This window comes from Palaemon carinicauda, chromosome 30, assembly GCF_036898095.1.
Source record: "Palaemon carinicauda isolate YSFRI2023 chromosome 30, ASM3689809v2, whole genome shotgun sequence".
Lineage (NCBI taxonomy): Eukaryota > Metazoa > Arthropoda > Malacostraca > Decapoda > Palaemonidae > Palaemon > Palaemon carinicauda.
Window position 1 is genome coordinate 15,298,932 of NC_090754.1, and position 24,168 is coordinate 15,323,099.

Here is a 24,168-nt window from a genome sequence, read left to right on the forward strand (position 1 = left end):
GCAAAGACAAGATTTGGAATAAATGTCAGTTTAAATATTTAAAGGTCGCTCATGAATGGCAGAGGCAAGGGACAGTGACATTGCCATAGCAAGCAGGACAATGCCCTAGAGACTGACCATATAGTATATGATCAGTGCCCAAGCCTCCTCTCCACCCAAGCTAGAACCAGGGAGGGCCAGGCAGTGGCTGCTGATGACTCAGCAGATAGACCTATAGGCTCCCCCAAACCCCCCAACCTTAGCTCACAAGGATGGTAAGGTTGCAGACACCAATGGCACTAACGAGTTTGAGCGGGACTCGAATTCCCGATTGATGGAAATATGTTCCATAGTGATGAAGACATCAAGGGGTTTATGGCGAAAATATTTTAAACTACAATTGAACACTGAAACTGAGAGAGGAGCTTGGAGAAGCATAAATGGTGGAGGGCCAGTAATTGAGATATGGAATACAAAAGCGAAGTGGCCATTTAGTGAAAGGAAAAAAGGTAAAGCAGCAGGTCCATCAGAATTTCAGATATTAGCTGCAGGGGGTTGGGTGAAGAGTCTGGATTTATTAAGTGCGATATGGGAAGATGAAATAATGCCTAAAGACTGGGAAGAGTCTAATGGTATCTATATATAAGCAGAAATGTAAATCATGAACTGTTGTAACTACATTGGAATTATACTAACAGAGCATGGATTGACAGTTTTTGAGAGGGCACTAGATAAGAGATTGAGAGAGATTGTAAAGATTGAGAAACAGCAGTAGGGATTCATGAAGGGGAGAGGGACTGTGGATGACATGTTTATAGTAAGTCAGCTAAAAGCAAAATGGCTAACGGGATGCCTGAAGCTCATATTATGTGCTCTTGTAGATCTAGAGAAGGCTTATGATAGAATACCAAGAGAAGTGTTTTTGCTGTCATGCATCATAACAATCGAAGATGATTTTTCTAACTTTAGTTTTATTTGACAAATAAGTTTGGCGTTACACTATGTGCTAGTATCTATCTGTCAACCAAAAGCAGATTGCAAATTTCATGAAATATGATAATTTAAGTTATCGTGAAATCTCACAGTCAAGGTATCGATGGCTGATAAATCGTCGCTAAAAGGCGACCTTCTGGTCAAGCCAAAAGGAAGAAGAGTTAAGTATTGCTTCTATGTAGTAGGTTGGACACGGCACCAGCCACCCGTTGAGATACTACCACTAGAGAGTTACTGGGTTTTTTGACTGGGCACACAATACTGCATTGGATCCTTCTGTCTGATTACGGTTCATTTTCCATTTTCCTACACATACTGCGAATAGTCTGGCTGACAACTCTGAGATTACTAAACAATCTTCTTTGCTCATGGGGTTAACTACTGCACTGTAATTGGTCAGTGGCTACTTTGCTCTTAGCAAGGGTAGAAGAGACTCTTTAGCTATGATAAGCCGCTCTTCTAGGAGAATGACACTCGAAAATCAAACCATTGTTCTCTAGTCTTGGGTAGTGCCATTGCCTCTGTACCATGGCCTTCCAATGTCTTGGGTTAGAGTTCTCTTACTTAAGGGTACACTCGGGCAAACTATTCTATTATATCATATCTTTCGTCTTCTTGTTTTGTTAAAGTTTTTATATTGTATATAGGAAATATTTAATTCAATGTTACTGTATGTAAAATATTTCATTTTTCCTTGTTTCCTTTCCTCACTGGCTATTTTCCTTGTTGGAGCCCTTGGGCTTATAGCATCCTCCTTTCTAACTAGGGTTGTAGCTTAGCAATAATAATAATAATAATAATAATAATAATAATAATAATAATAATAATAATAATAATAATGATTAGCCATCGTGGAAATTATTGGTAGCGCTTTTCGGTTGACGTTCCCCTAATATTGGTTAAGTGTACAGCGGTGTTTCCTTTCCAGGTGCTATTTCCCTCTTAGTTAATGCTGCTATATAATATATATATATATATATATATATATATATATATATATATATATATATATATATATACATATATATATATGTATAAATATATATTTATATATATATTTATATATATATATTTACATATATATATATATATATATATATATATATATATATATATATATATATATATATATATTTACATATATATATACATATATAGATATATAAATATATATATATATATATATATATATATATATACATATATATATTTACATATATATATATATATATATATATATATGTATGTATATATATATACATATATATATATATATTTATATATATATATATATATATATATATATATGTCTGTGTGAGTGATTACTATGTTAATTTTTCATAGAGTGCAACTCGATCACGCACTATTTAGGGGTACTATCAGTCAAGAGAAACACGTTGGCTCATGTTTGGTAAGTTGTGCAACAGTAGGCTACTGGTTTACCTCAGACTGATTCTCCTATAACCAAGTGAATAGAGGAAAAAGACTCAATAAGGGAAAACTCAGGAAAGGCTGCAATAAGGTTTATTGTCTTCTTAATCGAGTTTTCAATAAAATTGATTTTGCATCTATCTACCAAATATTAGTGAGACAGTTTGTTTACGAATATCTTATGCGGGACTCACTATAGCGGAAAATGTGTCGACACATAATGGAGTCTATAAAAACATTACTATAAAGGTCATCTATTCTCTGGTGTGATGAATTTGTACCGCTCGTACATTGACTTTTTATCTTATCATCCGTTCTTCCCTGCACATTAATAGACCAACATGTGTTATGCTAGTTCATGCCTTATCATGTTTGAATTTTTGTGACGTTCTTCCTCGCAAGTCGCAGTATATAAACTCGATGATTGTTTAATAAAATTCAGTTGCATTCAGATAGCCTCTCAATTACAAGCTAACTGCTTGCTCGCTTTGGTGCTAGAGGTGCGAAAAGGTTCGCATTTGTTGCTGAGGTCAGAAGCACTTGAGACAGACTGTCAATGCAGAAGATTCTTTCAGGAGTTGATTATCACTGCTTCAGGAGTTGACTGTCACTCATCCAGTAATAAATTAAAAGTTCTGTTGTAGAGAATTCAATGAATCTTGAAACGTCTTATGGAGGTCCGGTCATCTTCAGAGAGAGAAGGCTAGAGAACATTCTTCATAGATTTTTATTCCTGAAATAGAAAGAAAAGGGATTAATATACTTACAGAAGGTCCTCAACTTACAAACGTTCGACTTAAAAACATTTGGAGTAACAAAACGAATCCAAAGTTCATGATGAAATATTATAATAAACAATATATAATTCAAAGGAATAAGTAAGATGACATTTGCAATTTGAAACGGGACTATTTGGTGACTATCACAGCTGAAAAGCGTAGGCCTGTGAGTTATGTGAAGCCTATCCTAGGCCTATATTTAACAAAATTTGACTTCCAAACAGCTTCTTGGAACCTGATAAGTTTGTAGCTTACGAACTTTCTGTATCATCATATCTACTATCAATAATACTATCACTGTTATTACTGTTATCAAGTCAAAATTTTATAATTCTTTAAACTGATTCCAACAGGTTTTTTTAAATAGTTTTTTTTTTTTTTATCTCCAGGTGTTCTTTATGGCAGGTCTCGTTTAACCCATTAACACTATTGCCATAAGTGAGACATTATATGTCTTAGCGTTTGATTTGTATTTCAAACTAAAGAAAATTTTCAGGTAAGAGAATCAAAGTAACTAATAATAGAAAAAAAGCTAAATCTGATGCCATATATATTATATTTGAGAAGACTTGTGACCTTTAAAGACATAAAAATATCTTATATCACGATGTCTCCTCTACTTTGCCTTGTTAGAAACTATCATATTTTCACAGTTATTATTATTATTATTATTATTATTATTATTATTATTATTATTATTATTATTATTACAAGCTAAGCTAGTTGGAAAAGGAGGATGCTATAAGCCCAAGGAAAAATAACCCAGTGAGGAAATGAAATAAAGAAATAAAAATCTATAGGAGAAGTAATGAACAAATAAAGTAAGATATCTTAATAATATTAACAACATTACAATAGATCTTGCATATACAAACTATAAAAAAATTCAAAATTAAACAAGAGGAAGAGAAATAATGTAATGAAATATAGGTAACTGTTGAAAGCGATTCTCTAAAACGAAGAGATGGTAGTGTTATCGTATTGAATATTCGACTTGACCCAAAGTAGGAAAAGTTAGTGTTCTTACCTGTATGTAGACAGCAGTATTTGAGAAGAAAAGTTAGTGTTCTTACCTGTACGTAAACAGCAGTGTTTGAGAAGGAAAGTTAGCGTTCTTATCTGTACATAAACAGCAGTATTTAAGAAGAAAAAAAGCGTTCTTTACCCCTACGTAAACAGCAGTATTTGAGAAGAAAAGATAGTGTTCTTTACCTCTACGTAAACAGCAGTGTTTGAGAAGAAAAGATAGTGTTCTTTACCTCTACGTGAACAGCAGTGTTTGAAAAGAAAGGATTGTGTTCTTACCTGTACGTAAACAGCAGTGTTTGAGAAGGAAAGTTAGCGTTCTTATCTGTACATAAACAGCAGTATTCAAGAAGAAAAGATAGTGTTCTTTACCCCTACGTAAACAGCAGTGTTTGAGAAGAAAAGATAGTGTTCTTTACCTCTACGTAAACAGCAGTATTTGAGAAGAAAAGATAGTGTTCTTTACCTCTACGTAAACAGCAGTATTTGAGAAGAAAAGATAGTGTTCTTTACCTCTACGTATACAGCAGTGTTTTAGAAGAAAAGATTGTGTTCTTACCTGTACGTAAACAGCAGTGTTTACACGATCATGCAGATTTGCATAAGCTGTACTCCATACCAAGCAAGTGTAATGGGTAGTTTCTGACGCACTTGTCTGGCGAATCATTAGGTCACCACCTGGCATTGTCTGCAAAATAACACAATCATTAAAACAACCATCAAAAAAGTCATAGGCAATACTTAACTAAATTATTTTCTCTTCATTCCAGTGGAGAAACGGTTTTTATGTTCTCGTTATTCTAAACTTTGGAAAAGGAGTTATTATTATTATTATTATTATTATTATTATTGTTGTTGTTGTTGTTGTTGTTGTTGTTGTTGTTGTTGTTGTTGTTAGCTAAGCTACAACTCTAGTTCGAAGAGTAAGATGCTATAATCCCATGGGCTCCAACAGGGAAAAATATCCGTGTGAAGAGGAAATACGGTAATAAACAAATGATATGAGAAATATTGAACAATTAAATAAAATGTTTTAAAAAGAGTAACAGCATCAAAACAGATATTTCTTATACACCATAAGGAAAAAGACTTATAGTATGTCAGCCTGTTGAACATAAAAACATTTGCTGCAAGTCTGAACTTTTGAAGTTTTACCGATTCAACTACCCGATTAGGAAGATCATTCCACAATGAACATTACAGGAGAGATTTAACAACAACAAGTTCAAAAAAAGATCATTCAATAAGCTATGGTAAGCAACTCTTTTAGGAGAAGGACACTCCAAAATTAAACCATTGTTCTCTGGTCTTGGATATTGCTATAGCTTCTGTACCATGGTCTTCCACTGCCTTGGATTAGAGTTCTCTTATTTCTCTTCTTCTTTTGTTTTTTTGTAAAGTTTTAATGGTTTATATGTGAAGCATCTAAGGTTGTTACTGTTCTTGAAATATTTTATCATGATTGCTTATTCCTCTCCTATAGTTTATTTATTCCTCGTTTCCTTTCCTCACTGGGCTATTTTTCGTTGTTGGAGCCTTTGGGCTTATATCATCTTGCTTTTCCAACTAGGTTTATAGCTTAGCTTTTAATAATAATAATAATAATAATAATAATAATAATAATAATAATAATAATAATAATAATAATACCTTTTGCAATAACCTTTATACATACCTCGTGTTGTTGGTCAGAGGAGATCCGTGTGTTGTTAACATACCAAGCCATGTCTGCTAGGAGCCCTTTGAAGCCACAGGGCAAGACAATGCTTTCCCCCACGGAGACATAGGCCCGCTTAGCATATTGGTAAATACGAGGAATGTGGGCCATCTCATTGGCTGAGAATCTGCAGGATACTCCGGGAATACCGCTCCTACCTACAAGAGATTTTCGTGTCCTTATAATTTGATAGTCATTTCATCCATATTATTCCCTATTCTTTCTCTTCCTTCATCCCCGTTTTTAATCCTGTTCTTTCTCTTCCTCCATTCTCCTTTAAAACCTCTTCTTTTTTTTCCTTCATTCTCCTTTTAAACCACTTCTTTTTCTTCCTTCATTCTCCTTGAATTCATTTAACAGTTACTCACTCATCATTCATAGTTACGAGGTTTGTATTAAAACGAGAACTTCGGAAAAAAAGGAATTCAAGTCTAAATTACAATCAGAAATTACAGAAATAAAAATACAGGAAAATATAGATAACGACACCTGTTGTAAAGTTAATTATAAAAATTAAATAATGAAACTAAATCAATCATATATAAAAAACTGAAGATATATATATATATATATATAAATATATCTATACATATATATATATATATATATATATATATATATATATATATATATATATATAAATATATATATATATATATATATATAATATATATATATATATATATATATATATATATATATATATATATATATATATATATATATATAAATATATATATATATATATATATATATATATATATATATATATATATATATATATATATAAATAAGCCATCAAAGCAACTTTTTGATAAATTTGGCTTTTAATAAAAGCCTATATATATATATATATATATATATATATATATATATATATATATATATATATATATTATATATATATATATATATATATATATATATATATATATCTATATAATATATATATATAAATATATATATATATATATATATATATTTATATATCTAAATAAATAAATATATATATATATATATATATATATATATATATATATGTGTGTGTGTGTATTTATATATATACATATATGTATTTATTTATATATATATATATATATATATATATATATATATATATATATATATATTTCATTATATTTTTTGTCCCTTATTATTATTATTATTATTATTATTATTATTATTATTATTATTAGCATTATTATTATTATTATTATTATTATTATTATTATTATTATTACTTGCTAAGCTACAACCCTTGTTGTAAAAGCAGGAGGCTATAAGCCCAAGTAGCTCCAACAGGGAATATAGTTCAGTGAGGAAAAGAAACAAGGAAAATTAGATATTTTAAGAACAGAAATAATATCAAAATAAATATTTCCTATATAAACTATAAAAACTTGAACGAAACAAGAGGAAGAGAAATGAAATAGAATAGTGTGCCCGAGTGTACTTTCAAGCAAGAGAACTCTAACCCAAGACAGTGGTAGACCTTGGTACAGAAGCTATGGCACTAGAGTGTAGGCAAAAGGGAGAAAATAAATAGATGCTGTAGCGGCAAATGGAATTATGTAAAGAAGCCTATTTCGTTATGCATTACATTGTTAGATCTGAAAACATTTCTTTGCATGTGTATTGCTGGGAGGAAACTCGACTTACCTCTCTATCTCATTCTTCAGTTTCATTATTAAATAATGTCTTCAAACGATAGACACTATTAACTATTAATCTCCTCCAAATAGGAATGAATTTTCATTATCAAGAGAGTTATCAAATCACTTACCAACAATAATGACGGTGTAGTTACGATGCCAGTTATAACTCCTATTAGGTATATCCAACTGCAGTGTGTAATTTCCCTAATGAAAAATGAATAAAGTGTACATGTGAAATTTATTAACATTATATCAGTGATAGTAAAATATATGTGAATTTGTATATTTTCACTCTGAATAATATGATGAAAGCTTACATTTCTATTTTGCTTGATATCAAAGAGTTTAGATAACTTACTCCATCACTGATTTTAGCACAGTCGATATAGACCTTGGTTGATACCACAAGACGAGATGAGTTGAGCGACGACCTGGCCAAGTTGTTATTAACATTCTGAAAAGCAGCAAAGGTAACAAATTACTTCAAGATTACTTCAAAAGGTAACAAAATAATTCAAGATAACTTCAAAAGGTAACAAATTTATTCAAGATTACTTCAAAAGGTAACAAATTAATTCAAGATTACTTCAAAAGGTAACAAATTTGGGGTTAATAATAATTACCATTCTGTATCTGCAGAAAAGAAGTTCTTATCTACTACAGTCAAATTAACGGTACAATCTTGTCCAGTGATTCCCTCCCTCTCTTGGACCAAGCTAAGACAGATACTCGCCACCCAGGAAGATCCTATCCAGGTCTCAACCCCACCCCCCACCCCCACCCCCTTCGCCACCCCAACGTCGACCAACTTGTTCCCTCCACGTTACAAATGAGCTCATTATCCTTGTGAGCTAAGGATAGGGGTTTGGGGGAGCCTATACATCTACCTGCTGAGTCATCGGCAGCCATTGCCTTGTCATCCTTAGTCCTAGCTTGGAAGGATATTGGCTACAGCGTTGGTCATATATATATATATATATATATATATATATATATATATATATATATATATATATATATATATATATATTATATATATATATGTGTGTGTGTGTGTGTGTGTGGCCAGTCTCTAGGGCCATTGTTCTCCTGATAGGGGAATATCATTATCCCTTGTTTCTGCCATTCACGAGCGACCTTTAAACCTTAAACCAAATGACAAGGTACTAGGTGTTTTTAATTTGTAACTAACATGAAACTGGAGGTGGTTTTTAACTGGTAACTGACCTGAACCTAAAGGTGGTTTTTAACTTGTAACTGACCTGAAACTAGAGATGTTTTTAACTAGTAACTGACCGGAAACTAGAGATGTTTTTTTTTACTAGTAACTGACCTGAAACTAGAGGTGGTTTTAACTTTTAGCTGACCTGAAACTAAAGTTTTTTTTTTTTTTTTTTTTTTTTTTTTTTTAACTAGTAACTGGCCTGAAACTAGAGATGGTTTATAACTTATAACTGGCCTGAAACTAGAGGTGTTTTTACCTAGGAACTGGCCTGAAACTAGAGGTGGATTTTAACTTGCAACTGACCTTAAACTACAGGTGATTTTTTAACTAGCAACTCGCCTGAAACTACAGGTGGATTTTAACTTGTAACTGACCTGAGACTAGAGGTGGTTTTTTAACTAGTAACTGGCCTGAAACTAGAGGTGGATTTTAACTTGTAACTGCCCTGAAACTAGAGGTGGGTTTTAACTAGTAACTGGCCTGGAACTAGAGGTGGATTTTAACTTGTAACTAACGTGAAACTAGAGGGGGTTTTTAACTTGTAACTGACCTGAAACTAGAGTTGGTTTTTAACTTTTAACTGACGTGAAACTGGAGGTAATTTTCAGCTTTTAACTACCCTGAAACTAGAGGTGGTTTCTAACTTGTAACTGACCTTAAACTAAAGGTGGTTATTAACTTGTACCTAACCAGAAACTAGAGGTGGTTTTTAACTTGTAACTCCCTAAAACTAACTAGAGGTGGTTTCTAACTTGAAACTGACCTGAAACTAGAGGTGGTTTTTAACTTGAAACTAACCTGAAACTAGAGGTGGTTTTTAATTTGTAACTGACCTGAAACTAGAGGTTTTTATTCAACTAGTAATTGGCCTGAAACTAGAGATGGTTTTTAACTTGCAACTGACCTGAAACTAGAGATGGTTTTTAACTTGAAACTGACCTGAAACCAGAGGTGGTTTTTAACTCGTAACAGACCTAAACTAGAGGTGTTTTTTTAACTAGTAACAGACCTGAAACTAGAGGTGGTTTTTTAACTAGTAACTGACTTGAGACTAGAGTTTTTTTCTAATTTGTAACTAACCTGAAACTATAGGAGGTTTTTAACTAGTAACTGACCTGAAACTATAGGTGGATTTTTAACTAGTAACTGACCTTAAACTAGAGGTGGTTTTTTAACTAGTAACTGGCCTGAAACTAGAGGTGTTTTTTAACTTGCAACTGACCTGAATCTAGAGGTGGTTTTTAATTGTAAGACCTGAAACTAGAGGTGGTTTTTAACTTTTAAGACCTGAAACTAAAGGTGGTTTTTAACTTGTAACTGACCTGAAACTAGAGGTTATTTTTAACTTTTAAGGCTTGAAACTAGAGGTAGTTTCTTACTTGTAACTAACCTTAAACTAAGAGGTGGTTTTAACTTGTAACTGACCTGAAACTAGAGGTGGTTTTTAACCTGTAACTGACCTGGTGAATGGTAACGTTGTTCTTGTACCAGGTGATTCTGGTCCCTGAAGGGACGTTGATTTCTTCCCCGAGGAGGTAATCTGCATTGATGCCCACAAGCCTTCGCTGTTGGTGGACTGGGTTAACCCAAGGGGCTTCTCCCTCAACATCTAATGCCGCAGCAGGAGCCTGTGATGGCACTAGGGTTGTAGAGGGATCTACGGATTATGAAATGGAAAAAGTTCTACTTTATCTTTATTCTATCTTTTTTTTCTGTAAACTTTGATGTTTTTTTTTTCTTTTTGATATTTTGAAAATTTGAAATTTGGAAATGTTTTATTAAATTTTTTTAAAGCTTTGAAGATTTAAAATTTGATTTTTATTTCAAATCTTTTGAAATTTTTCAAAATCCTAAATGTGATTTTTTTTCAAATTTTTGGACATTTTTTCTAATCTATTGAAATTAGAATATCTTTCCTCGGTTCTTCTCCTTAAGGGAACACTTTGGCACACTCTTCTATCTTATCTCTCTCACTCTTCTTTTTTGTAGTTTTATTGTTTATATATAAAAGATTTATTGGAAAACTTTATTTAATTTTCGTTTAAAATGTTGCTATGAAATTATGTTTTCTATTACCACTTTTCTTGCTTGAGGGTACACTCGGGCACACTATTTTATCTTATCTCTCTTCCTCTTGTTTTTTTTTTTTTTTTTTTAAGTTTTATATTTTCTATACGAAAGATTTATTTTAATGTTTTACTCTTCTTAAAATAGTTTGCTTTGATTGTTCATTAATTTTATTTTTCCCTGTTGGAGGCCTTAGGCTTATAGAATATTGCTTTTCAAACTAGGGTCGTAACTTAGCAAATAATAATAATAATAATAATAAAAATAATAATAATAATAATAATAATAATAATAATAATAATAATAATTTGACAGACATTACTTAAAGTAATTTTACATCTTAATTAAGCCTTTTGGACAAATATGCTTTAATTTTGTTTAATCTTATTTGTTATACAGAGTAAACATTTACTTATAAAGAAGTTGTCACACTAAGCCCAAAATTGCCTTTTGAAAACAAGAGGTCAAAGAGTTTAAATAATACAAATATTGAAAAGAGCATACTTAATAATATATATATATATATATATATATATATATATATATATATATATATATATATATATATATTTATATATATGTATATATATATATATATATATATATATATATATATATATATATATATATATATATATATGTATATATATATATATATATATATATATATATATATATATATATATATACATATATACACACATATATATATGCATATATATATATATATATATATATATATATATATATATATATATACACACACATATATATATATATATATATATATATATATATATATATATATATATATATTTATGTATGTATATATATATGTATATATATATGTATATATATATATATATATATATATATATATATATATATATATATATATATATATATATATATATATATATATATATATGTAAACATGTACTGTATATGCTTATTAGTTAGATAATTTTCATAAAGTCCGTGACCACTGAGAGCGGAAGTACTTTTCTCATTGGATTTGACTTTTTGGAAGGATAAAAAAGAAATTTGGCCCCATGGCCCTGTCAAAAGTGTGGGCATCACTTTTGAGACCCCTGAACTCAAAAGGGCCGCCATCGCCAGTTCAAAAAATTAACTTTTCCGGGTTTGTCTTAGAGTGATGTATAAAATGTGTTTCATAGGGTATTATGGATTGCGGAATTAATTTTTTTGTGTTATTTTATTTGGTTGACATGTTTTTCATATTCAAATTCACCCCGCTAAGAGAGTTTTCTTTGGTTTCAGGTCAATGTGTGTGGTTCTGCTTCCTTACTTCCATACTATTAAACGAGGATCAAGATTGAATTAGTGTAATACTCAAGACATTTCAAATAGATATTATTAGCAAGATGTCATATGAATGTGCACTGAAATGTGGAAAGACTTGTAAGTCCCCAGATACCATCAGCCAAGGAAAGTGGGAGTCTTTAGAGTCAAAGTATAAAAGATGATCAGGACTTGATAGGTATGGTGATATTTACAGCACCACTTCATGGCAAGATAAGCCTGCGAATTATTACATACACCATATCAATCTCATCTTCAGACAAGGTTGAAAAGTCTCGACGACACAAACGGAACGAAAGTGACATTGTTCCAGGCACAAGTCAAACATCAAGCTCTGAAAGGCCAGCTTTGCGTGATGATGAGACAGTGGAACTATCCCACGTAGTAGGTTGGCCAGGGCACCAGCCACCCGTTGAGATACTACCACTAGAGAGGTATTGAATCCTTTGACTGGCCAGACAGTAATGCATTGGATCCCTCTCTCTGGACACGGCTTATTTTTTCTTTGCCTACACTTACACAGAATAGTCTGGCCTATTCTTCACATATTCTCGTCTTTCTTCATACACCTGACAACAATGAGATACTTAACACTTCGTCACCCAAGGGGTTAATTACTGTACTGCAATTTGTTCAGTCTACTTTCCTCTTGGTAAGAGTAGAAGAGACTCTTTAGCTATGGTAAGCAGCTCTTCTAGGAGAAGGACACGGCACCAGCCACCCGTTGAGATACTACCACTAGAAAGTTATGGGGTCTTTTGACTGGGCACACAATACTGCATTGGATCCTTCTCTCTGATTACGGTTCATTTTCCATTTTCCTACACATACAACGAATAGTCTGGCTGACATCTCTGAGATTACTAAACAATCTTCTTTGCTCATGGGCTTAACTACTGCACTGTAACTGGCCAGTGGCTACTTTCCTCTTAGCAAGCGTAGAGGAGACTCTTTAGCTATGGTAAGCAGCTCTTCTAGGAGAATGATACTCGAAAATCAAACCATTGTTCTCTAGTCTTGGGTAGTGCCATAGCCTCTGTACCATGGTCTTCCACTGTCTTGGGTTAGAGTTCTCTTGCTTGAGGGTACACTCAGGCACACTATTCTATCTTATTATTATTATTATTTTTTTTCTTCCTCTTGTTTTTTTGAAATGGTGTGTTGGGCAGGCTTAATAGAAGGGCCATGGATGCCTGGTGGTTTATCAAGAGGTTGACGTTTCCTTTTTCTGGCTCTTTTTCTTCTCAAAACCATCCTTACTGTCCTCCCTTCAGTTGAAGTGGCTATCCTGGAGGGTATTTAGCCTTGCATGGTGTATCGGCTCCTCCATGTTGACCAGTTTTTCCGACTTTTTACTATAGTCTATGGGTATCATCATTCACTTTATTTATAATTCTGTATATATTGTTTTTGTTATAATTCTTGTTAATCTAGTTTTTAAGTATGATGTCTCTTTTTTATTTCTATTAATTCTTATGCTGTGTGGAGACATTGAGTGAAATCTGGGACCAGTACGTCCTAGATTTCGTCAATGTCGTCTTCTGCATTGCAATATTCGTGATCTTCATGCAAATATCCAAGACCTTACAGTTGCGTCCAGACAGTATGATATTCTTTTGTGCTCAGAAACTTTGGTTTCTAATATGAGGCACTCACCTGAGCTCCTTATAACTGGTTTTAAGAAGCCAATAATGTTGAAACGTGATGCCATCCCTAGGGCCAGGGGAATGGCGGTGTATATTAGGACCGAGTACCCTGCTTCTCATAAGTCCTGCTATCAATGTGGATGTCATGAGATTCAGCTAATAAAAGTTCGTGGCAGGCATAACAAATTTTATTTGTGTTCGATCTACCGGAATCCAGACATGGATGATTCTATCTTCGATTGTCTTCTTACCATTATGGCTAAGATACAAGAAGATGATAGAAAGGCTTCTTTTGTCTTTGATAGTGATTTTAATGCTCACCATAGGGAGTGGTTAAGTTCTATCTCTCCTACCGATCGCCATGGCTTAAGAGCTTTAGACTTTGCCTCTGAATCAGGCTGTGAGCAAATCATAAATGAAGCTACTCACAGGTCTGGTAATTGCTTGGACCTCGTATACACTGACTCTCCTGGCGTTATATCTAGTAAGGTTGGTTCTCCAGTCGGGACATCTGATCATTCCTTGATTTCATTATTAGTGAAGACTGAGCAGCCTGTCCATGATATATCATATTCTTGTAAAATTTATATGAAATCCCAAGCAGACTGGAATGGGATTTTGCATGATCTTTTGTGCTTGAATTGGTCACAATTATATAATAGTGTAGATCCTGTTGTCCCTTTGAATGAAAATCTAGTCAACATAATTGATAGGCGTATCCCTTCTCGTGTGCTAAGATACCGAGTGAAGGACAATGATGATTGTAGACGTGCTTATTTGGAGAAGCAGGAGGCCTATCACCTTTGGAAGGGTAACAGATCAGATTTGACCTGGAACAATTATACTCAGCTTTGAGCTTTTGCTCAGATAGTTTATGCCTCAACTAAAAAGGAGTACAATTTAACCATAAAAGAAACCCTTTCTGGTACAACTCAGGAACATAAATGGTGGTCTACCCTTAAATCTGCACTCTTTGGTGTAGATGCAACAGTTCCTCCTTTACTTAAACCAGATGGCTTAGTCACTCACTGTCCAAAGGAAAAGGCAACCCTTTTGGCTGATGTTTTTGACAGTAAACAGAGTAATGAAAAACTTGAACTTCCACATTCCTGTTTTCCTGAGGCTAAACTAACTAGTTGATGGACCTTGATGCTTATGGAGGTGTAGACCCAAATGGTATTTTTCCTTTGTTTTTTATAAAGATAGCAGATTCCTTAGCTCCAAAGTTATCTGTTATTTTGCGCAACTTAGCAAGAAGAGGAGCTTTTAGCACTTGTTGGAGAATTGGTAATGTTACTCCTCTATGTAAATGTGTTTGTGGTAGCTCAAGTCCCACTGATTACCGCCCAATTTCCATAACTGCCATATTATCTAAAGTTTTTGAACGTCTTCTGGCAAAACGTCTTAATAGGTTTGCTGAAGGTAATCATCTACTCCCTAGTTTGCAATTTGGTTTTCGTAAAGGCCTTGGAGCATGTGATGCCCTTCTTACAATCTCCAATGCTGTACAGAAATCCCTTGATTGTGGTCAGGAAGTTCGTATGATTGGCCTTGATTTTAGTGCTGCCTTTGACCGTGTTAATCATGAGGCCCTTGTTTTCAAACTGAAACCGTTGGGAGTGGGTGGATCGTTTCTTAGCATTATTATTGATTTTTTAAGTAATAGATCTCAAAGAGTTGTTGTTGATGGGCACCATAGTGATTATAGGAATGTGATATCCGGTGTTCCACAGGGTAGTGTTCTTGGCCCATTACTTTTCATACTATATACACATGACATGTGGTTTGGCCTAGAAAACAAGCTTGTTGCATTTGCAGATGACGCTACTCTCTTTGCATCAATTCCATCCCCTGAATGTAGATTTGGGGTTGGTGAATCCCTTAATAGAGATTTAGCTAGAATTAGTGCATGGTGCAAATTATGGGGTATGAAGTTGAATCCTAACAAAACTCAAAGTATGATTGTAAGTAGGTCAAGGACGGTTGCTCCTCAACATCCGGATCTCAGTATTGATAATGTTTCTTTAAATTTGTATGACTCTTTCAAAATTTTAGGTGTGATTCTCGACAGCAAATTTACTTTTGAGAAACATATACGGTCAGTGTCTTTTTCAATTGCACAAAAAATAGGCTTATTGAGAAAGTCTTTCAAGATTTTCGGTGATCAATCTATTCTGAAGAAGTGTTTTAATTCTTTCATTCTACCTTGTTTTGAGTATTGTTCTCCTGTCTGGTGTTCAGCTGCTGATTCTCATCTTAATTTGTTGAACAGAAACTTACGGTCTATTAAATTTCTTATTCCTGATCTAGATATTAATCTCTGGCACCGTCGTTCAATTAGTTCATTATGCGTGTTGCATAAGATTTTTCATAACTCTGACCATCCTTTACATTCAGATCTCCCAGGACAATTCTATCCTGTTCGTAATACTAGGCAGGCAGTTAATTCTAATAGCCAGGCCTTCTCAATCATGAGGCTTAATAATACACAGTACTCTCGAAGTTTAATTCAAGCTGTTACCAAGTTGTGGAATGATATTCCTAATCGGGTAGTTGAATCAGTAGAACTTCAAAAGTTCAAAGCTGGAGCAAATGCTTTTTTGATGACCAGGTGGACATGAGTCTTTTTATAGTTTATTTATGACATATTTGTTTTTTATGTTGTTAATAGTTTATATGTGATATGTCTGTTTTGACGTTATTACTTTTTTTAGAATGATTTATTGTTAATTTGTTCTCTTCATTTATTTATTTCCTTATTTCCTTTCCTCTCTGGGCTATTTTTCCCTGTTGGAGCACCTGGGCTTATAGCATCTTGCTTTTCCAACTAGGGTTGTAGCTTGGATAGTAATAATAATAATAATAATTCGTTCTTCTGTGGGTGGATCACTCATCAAGAAAACAAAATGTGTATGGTGTCTGAAGGGTGAGGACACGAAGCATCCAAATAGAGCAAAGGGCAAGATGTTCAGAATCAATGCACACTCGGCATAGCTCTCCTTCAAACCCCACACAGTTTTAATAAAAGATGAAGAGTTGCGTGATCGTCTCTCACGATTTGTCGAGTCCACATCAGCCCTTTCAGACCCTTTTGCAACAGACACTATGCATCACCATAACTGCTGGAGAAAGTATGTAAGCCACCTGAAGTTTGAACAAAGCAAAGAAATGCATCTTCAGAATGTGTCTATGTCAGAGGCGAACAATTTGTTCTTTAGACACGTGGATACCGTCATCTTTGCTGAGCGTGAGATCCATTCATAGCAGATGACAAACGTATTGTCAGTGACTATGATTATTCAGTGGGTGAAGTTAAGTTGTCCTACATCAAATGTCTGCTCCTAAATGAGTATCAGGACAAAATTGGTTTCCAAGAAGGAAGTGCAAAGAACAAGAGTCCATGGGTGTATGACACTGTTGTTGACTTTGTTAAAACAACCTACGAGAAAAACTGTTGATTTCAGTCCTGCCAAACTCAGCCTGGCCTCCATAATCACTTACCACGTCACTGGACAGTGCACCTCAACTGCAGTTAACCTTGCCCTCACTGTTCATGGTATGAGAAGGAGCCAAGACCTGGTGGACACACATCACAAGAATGGTGTCTGCATCAGCTACTCAGATGCACTTCTCATCTATGACCACTGGGCACTGAAGGATGTTGAGGTGTCAGCCACCTGGCCCCCAGAGATCATAGATAGCAAGCCGGCCCTTGTCACTGTTGACAACGACAACTTCAAGTTGGATACTATGACAGGCAATGCAGTGCTCACGAGACAAATGTCATGTACGTGCAGCCAGAAAGCTACGAAAGGAAACCAGATGAAGTGCCTTTTGCCAGGCTTGCCAAGAAGCAGATCTCTGAACAGCTGACAAGAAAATGTGGAGAGATCACACATGTTCAACAATACAGATGCCCCCCTGGCAGTACCAGCGAGCCACTAATTCATGCCTTGGTAAACCCACCAGTGAATGGCACAGCTCAGCAATGTGCTCGTTCTGTTATACATGCATTGTCTCGCAAGAACTATGACGGTACAAGACCCCTACCACATGAGCAATGGGTTCCAGCATACAGTGGTGCCCATTCCTGCCACTGTCCTCCACACAACAAGAGCAAGGCCTACTTTCAAACCACCTATAATGAACCCCCAAGCAAATCAGTGTTACATGATATAACAAAGCTAGTGGAAACAATGCGCAAGAAGAAAATCCCATTATTCTTTCTCGTTGGAGATCTGCCCACCTTTAAGATAATTGTTCAACTCAAGACAGAGAATCTAGAATTGTTTAAGAATATCACCCCAATAATTGGTACTTTCCACCAACAGATGTCGTACATGCATGCTATATATAAAAGATTAAAGGGCTCTGGGATGGCAGACACTCTGGTATCAGAAGGAGTGGTGATGGATGGATCTGTGGACCAAGCACTACAAGGCAAACATTACAGGCGTGGTGTGCACTGCATAATGGCTTGGAGAGAGAATCTTATCCACCTTCGGCTAAAAGACATTCTTGAGCATGAGGAACTGTCAGAAAATGTGAAAGAGAAGCTGGACATTCTGCGTAACGCACTCACCGAAACACAAGAGTCACTTCACGAAGCTCACTCTGACGTTGAAAATGACATGATGACTTTGATCAACAGAATTTTTGAGAAACCTGGTACCAACATAGGGGACTTTTGGCTTTCGTTCATAAAGATGTCCAGATTCTGATGCGTGCCATGCCAGAAATGGACAGAAGTACATATCCTCAACATACAACATGTTGCCTGGACTGATGGCATACAACAACCATGATTATGGAAGGTGGTAGCCAGATTACCGGCAATGTTGTTTTCTTTGTCAAATGAGTAAAAGGAAATCTTTAATAATCACTTTGCCAAGTCTATGACAGGTCTACCGTACTCCTGTCAACCACTTGACCTCTGGATTGAAACAACCATGAATCTGAACTCTAAGTTGAAACAAGGATGGCTTTGCCTTTTGCAAAACGAGAAGCAACTGTTCTCTACAATAAGGAATGTAAACAATGTGGCCAGAGTGAAGGCTGCCGTGAAGCAGAATGTCAAATGTGAGCGTGACAACAGGAAACACATTGAGTGTCAACCAGCGAGGATGAAGAAGGATGAGCAAGCAGTTCACGATCTACAGCACTGCATGAAAGAATTTAGCACTGAACCATTTGATAACTCTTCACCTTCACTGCGGTCACTGCAGTCTGGTCTGGTTGCTTCTCCACAGCTAGTAAAAGACTTCAACACCGATTTTCAAGATGGTCAGGATCAGGTTGAAACTCTCCTGAACGAGCAAGTATTCACGAAGACACAGCCTCTCACTGCAACCATCCACAAGAATAAAAGGCAAAGCTTTGCCTGTGACCAGATTTGTGCACCAGCAGGTACGTCTATGGAAGTGGCTCAGATGGAGAGGTCGGGTCTGGCAGCCCTGGTGGACCTTGCAGAAGGATCGAGCATTCTCCCACTTGAGTCAGCCCTTGAGGGGAGAGTGACTGAGGAGTGCTTGTCTCTGTACAATGCAGATGGGTCAATGCGCAAAACAATGAAGAGCTAGATCTTGGATCAGTTTAACCTTGACCAAGCTGTTCAAGAACCAGAAAACTACATCAGCATTGACAACATGGGTATAATCTGGCAGCTAGCCACTCCCACACCCGAGGACAGTTCGGCAAAGACGCTAGATGGCTCAAAGTATTGCTCTAAGGACTATCTAGAAAAGATCTGCAAGATCATTTTCTCATGTCATGCCAATGCAAGCCCTTACATCATTTTTATTAATGACAAGTATGACCTTCCTTTCAGCATCAAGGATGATGAGCACGATCGAAGGGCAGCAAAACATGCACATATTCCAAACGTTTTTCCAAAGCCCACAGACATATTCCCAGGAGCTGCTGAATTTAACCAACTGTTGGTCAGATCAGGGAACAAGATCAGACTGCAAAAGCTCCTCATGGAACAGCTGAAAGCACAAGCTTCTATGATGTGTTGTGGAATAATCTACTGTGAGGGAGAAAGAGCAACCAATGTGAGCACTGGTGTGGCAAACAGAATTTATTTTCAGACTACCAGAGGCTGACACAATGATGTTCTCTGCCTATGCCCACCTCAGGACGGGGAACTTTAATGGGGCAGTTGTACTTGACAGTGAAGATATAGATGTGTACGTTCAAGTAGCATATCTCTCACAGCAACTCCCTGGTGATCTACTTATCAAACACAAGCATGTCTTTATCAACTGCCGTAACATGATACCAGAAGAAGTCTCATAGATCATCATCCCTTTCCATGTGATCACTGGCAGTGATCATACGTTAGGGTTCTGTGGCCATGGAAAGAAGAAGAAGGTGATGGAGACGCTGATCTCTGATCCTATGGCGAGAAAGCTCCTGGGATGAATTAGTGAAAGCATCGACTTGGAGGATAATATCAGAGCTGATATGAAGACCTTTGTACTGTCCTGTATCTATGGTAAAAGTGCAGATGCTACTTGCAGGCAAGCAAGGGCTTCCAAGTGGCAAAAAATGAAGAAGAAGAGTATGATCCACCTCTCACCTGATGACGACTCCTTGAATCCTCATGTTGAAAGGACAAACTATATCACATATTGTCAACTACACTACAACTTGTTTGACCATCCATCCCCTATTGGTCATGACTGGGAGCTTGTGAATGGAAAATGAGGACCAGTCCGCTACACATAACCTCCCTTCCCTCAAAAGCTTATGCTTCCTGACTCCTCAGAGAAAAGTGAATCTGACAGTGAGATGAGTGAGTCTAGGGATTCAACAGATTCAGAAGTATAAAAGTCCCATGATTGAAGTAGAACAATTGATTCAGTGGTGTACATTTGCTAATCAATATCAATTTATTGTTTGACATTTCCTTGTGCTTCAATGTGTTTCAACCATTAACCTTGCTTTTGTTGTAAAGTGATTTTTGTGTCTTTACTCTTACTTCTATCAATAATAGAATAATTCATCACAAAATTTTTTTTTCACTACAACCTTCTATAAAAGTTCTGTAATGACCTAGCAAAATTGAACGTTTGGTGCTCAAAATCGGCGGTCACAGTTAACTTGAATATAAAAAAAACAGGTAAAATCAATAAAACAGCATCAGAAATGTATTGTACAGCACTCTAAGACAAACCAGGAAAAAAGTTAATTTTTTGAAATGGCAACGGCGGCCATTTTTGAATTCAGGTCTCTCGAAAGTTATGCCCACACTTTTGACAGGGGCTAAATTTCTTTTCTATCCCTCCAAAAAGTCAAATCCAATGAGAAAAGTACCTCCGCTCTCAGTGGTCACTGAACTTATGAAAATGATCCATTTCTAAGTGGCAATTAGGACATATCTGAGACTAGAAAAGAATAAATGTGTTATTGTTGATGATATAAGTATATATATATAAATATATATATATATATATATATATATATATATATATATATATATATATATATATATGCATATTTATATATATATATATATATATATATATATATATATATATATATATATATATATATATATATATAGATTATAATATAAAATACCAATTAATATGGACATATGTAAATTATACATTCATAAATAAACGAGCACGAATATTCAGATAAAAATAGACACAAGTAATACGAGAGAGAGAGAGAGAGAGAGAGAGAGAGAGAGAGAGAGAGAGAGAGTGGTGGGAATAAGAGCTTACCTTCCAAAACGTTCTGTTCATTCCTCTTTCCTTTGTCGTTCCTCCAAAGATCAGGGAACTATTCCAAAAAGGCGAAATAGAATGAGAATAATATATTTGAGGAGGGAATAAGTTTTAACATTCATTAACATGTCAGGCTATGGAAGGGCTTAGAAGCTCCATAGATTAACGTAGTTCCATACAACTTGAGTGGTTTTAACTTAGAAAGTAATAATAATAATAATAATAATAATAATAGTAATAATGATAATAATAATAATAATGATATAAATAAGTTGGAGGAAGTTTAGAAGTTAAGCGGTCTTATTTTGTTTAAAAGTTCCATGTAGAATTAATAAAATTTGGAATGAATGTATATATATATATATATATATATATATTTATGTATATATACATATATATATGTATATATATGTGTATATATATATATATATATATATATATATATATATATATATATATATATATATATATATATATATATATATGTACTGTATGTATAAACATAAATATTGTACCAACCGCGTGTCACACGATCGTACACAGTAATGACATTTCATGTTTTGTATGTATTATGCTTGTATCTTCACTCTTCCCTCGCACTGATAAGAACCTGAAATAACATGTCTGTTTTTCTCACCGTTAACTGTTAACCGGTCAGCTTTTCGGTTGAATATGAAATTGCCTCTTATGTTTTGTATGACCTCTTTGCCTGGGGTTTATGTATATATAATCGAGCATTCTGTAATAAAGTTTATTCAGTTGCTTTCAGCCTGCATTTGAGTCACAACCTTCTCTCGGCCCATCACATTGGTGACCCTGGAAGTTGACTCGCTCCTCCCGCCTTCCACCCCCCCTTGCCCCTCCGTCATTGGTACCATGGCGGACTCCACGGAAGTTGGCACTACCCCATTGAAACTTTCCTCGTTCGTCAGCGGAGAGGCGTTTGCTTGGTTTCAGCACCCATAAGTCCAGTTTCGCATCAAGGGCTTGACTCGCTCAACCACCAAAGCAGATTATGTTCTCGCGGCGATACCCGAGGACACCTTTCTGGAAATATCCGACTGGCTTTGTGAACAACGAGACACCCCAATAGAGTATGACGCCCTCAAAACATACCTTCTGCAGCAGTACTCACCGTCGCCAGCCGTCTGTATAGCAAAGTATTTTCAGCTCTCTCAGCAACCGTTGGAGGACCAAAGGGCTTCACTCGCCCTCAGGGAAATGACCAGTATCGCTCGCCTGCAACCTGCTGCAGACGGCTATCCTCGTGAGGTGAACCTACTTCCTGCCCTTTGGATACGCCGTTTACCCGAACCTGTGAATGCTGCCATACCCAATGTCAATAGTTTACCCATAAAGGACTTGATGACCAAAGCCGATACCCTTATGGACAGCCACTTGACGACCTTCAAGACCTCCATTAACGCCTCCACTCCTGACAAAGAGGACGCCTATTCAACGTCAACCGAAGCTGACGTGAATGACATAGGACATACATGCCTACCCCGTGACGTGCCGAAGCGGCGACAAAGCCACCCACCACCCACCACTCGCTCGCACCCCAACCAACGACTTCTACAGCCACTTACTGCCTCCCATCGGCCCCAGTTTTGCTACTACCCCAACAGATTCGGGGCAGTCGCGAAGAAATGTACCAAGGATTGTCAGTGGCCAAAAACCTGTAAGTAGGCCATCGCTCGTGTTTCTAATCTTTTCTTTTTACATGATGCAGGAACGGGCGTGCGATTTTTGGTAGACACGGGTGCTTGGAGTTCTCTTTTGCCAAGGGAACTCTTCAGGACATGATGTAGTCTGTCTACATCTGCCAACGTCCGCCTGGTAGCTGCCAACGGATCTGCGATACCCACCTACGGTTACGAGAACCTCACAATATCGTTTGGAAGCGGTAAATTTAAGTGGAAGTTTCTCGTTGCTGACGTCACATTGCCAATTCTCAGTGCGGATTTCCTCTCTCATTTCCACCTTCTGGTCGATGTCGCACCCACGGATGCCTACACCTACATCCTCACGTCGTACCCGGAAGTTTTCCATCCATAACTTCGCCAAATGCCCACAGCTCCTGCCAAGCACGGTATTTATCACCATATCAAGACAACGGGACCAACAGTCGTCGCAAAATTCAGACGTCAGGCACCGGAACAATTGGCAGCCGCCAAACAGACGTTCGCCGAAAAGGAAGAAATGGGCCTTTGCCAAAAGGCCTCCAGCCCATGGTTGTCACCCTTACACATCGTTCTGAAGAAAGATGGCTCCCTCCATCAGTGCGGGGATTACAGGTGCCTGAAGATGCAAACAGAACCGGATCACTACCCTCTCCCAAACATCGCCGACGTGACCTCCTACCTGCACAAAGCGAAGGTTTTTTCCACGCTCGACCTCCTGAAGGGGTATTATCAGGTGCTTATGAACCCAGAAGACATCCCCGAGACCGCCATCACCACTCCGTTTGGTACATACACCTTCAATTGCTCCTGTTTTGGCCTTCGTAATGCTGGGGCCACTTTTTAACGTCTCATGGCTGGCATCTTAGGGGACCTCCCATTCTGTGTATGTTATGTGGACGACATACT

General features: G+C 36.0%; 1 protein-coding gene across 1 annotated transcript in view; it reads right to left on the bottom strand.

Annotated features, from left to right (window-relative positions):
- Window positions 1-2,531: 2,531 nt before the first annotated feature.
- The window catches only part of LOC137622908 (uncharacterized), a 35,046-nt gene continuing 13,409 nt past the window's right edge, over window positions 2,532-24,168 (bottom strand). Inside the window, exons 3-9 of the mRNA XM_068353457.1 lie at window positions 21,575-21,632; window positions 10,266-10,462; window positions 7,939-8,034; window positions 7,709-7,784; window positions 5,884-6,083; window positions 4,768-4,896; window positions 2,532-3,136 (exon numbers count right to left, since the gene is read on the bottom strand). Coding sequence (XP_068209558.1) covers window positions 3,131-3,136; window positions 4,768-4,896; window positions 5,884-6,083; window positions 7,709-7,784; window positions 7,939-8,034; window positions 10,266-10,462; window positions 21,575-21,632 — 762 coding nt within the window. The 3' untranslated portion in view covers window positions 2,532-3,130. The remainder of the gene's footprint in view (window positions 3,137-4,767; window positions 4,897-5,883; window positions 6,084-7,708; window positions 7,785-7,938; window positions 8,035-10,265; window positions 10,463-21,574; window positions 21,633-24,168) is intronic.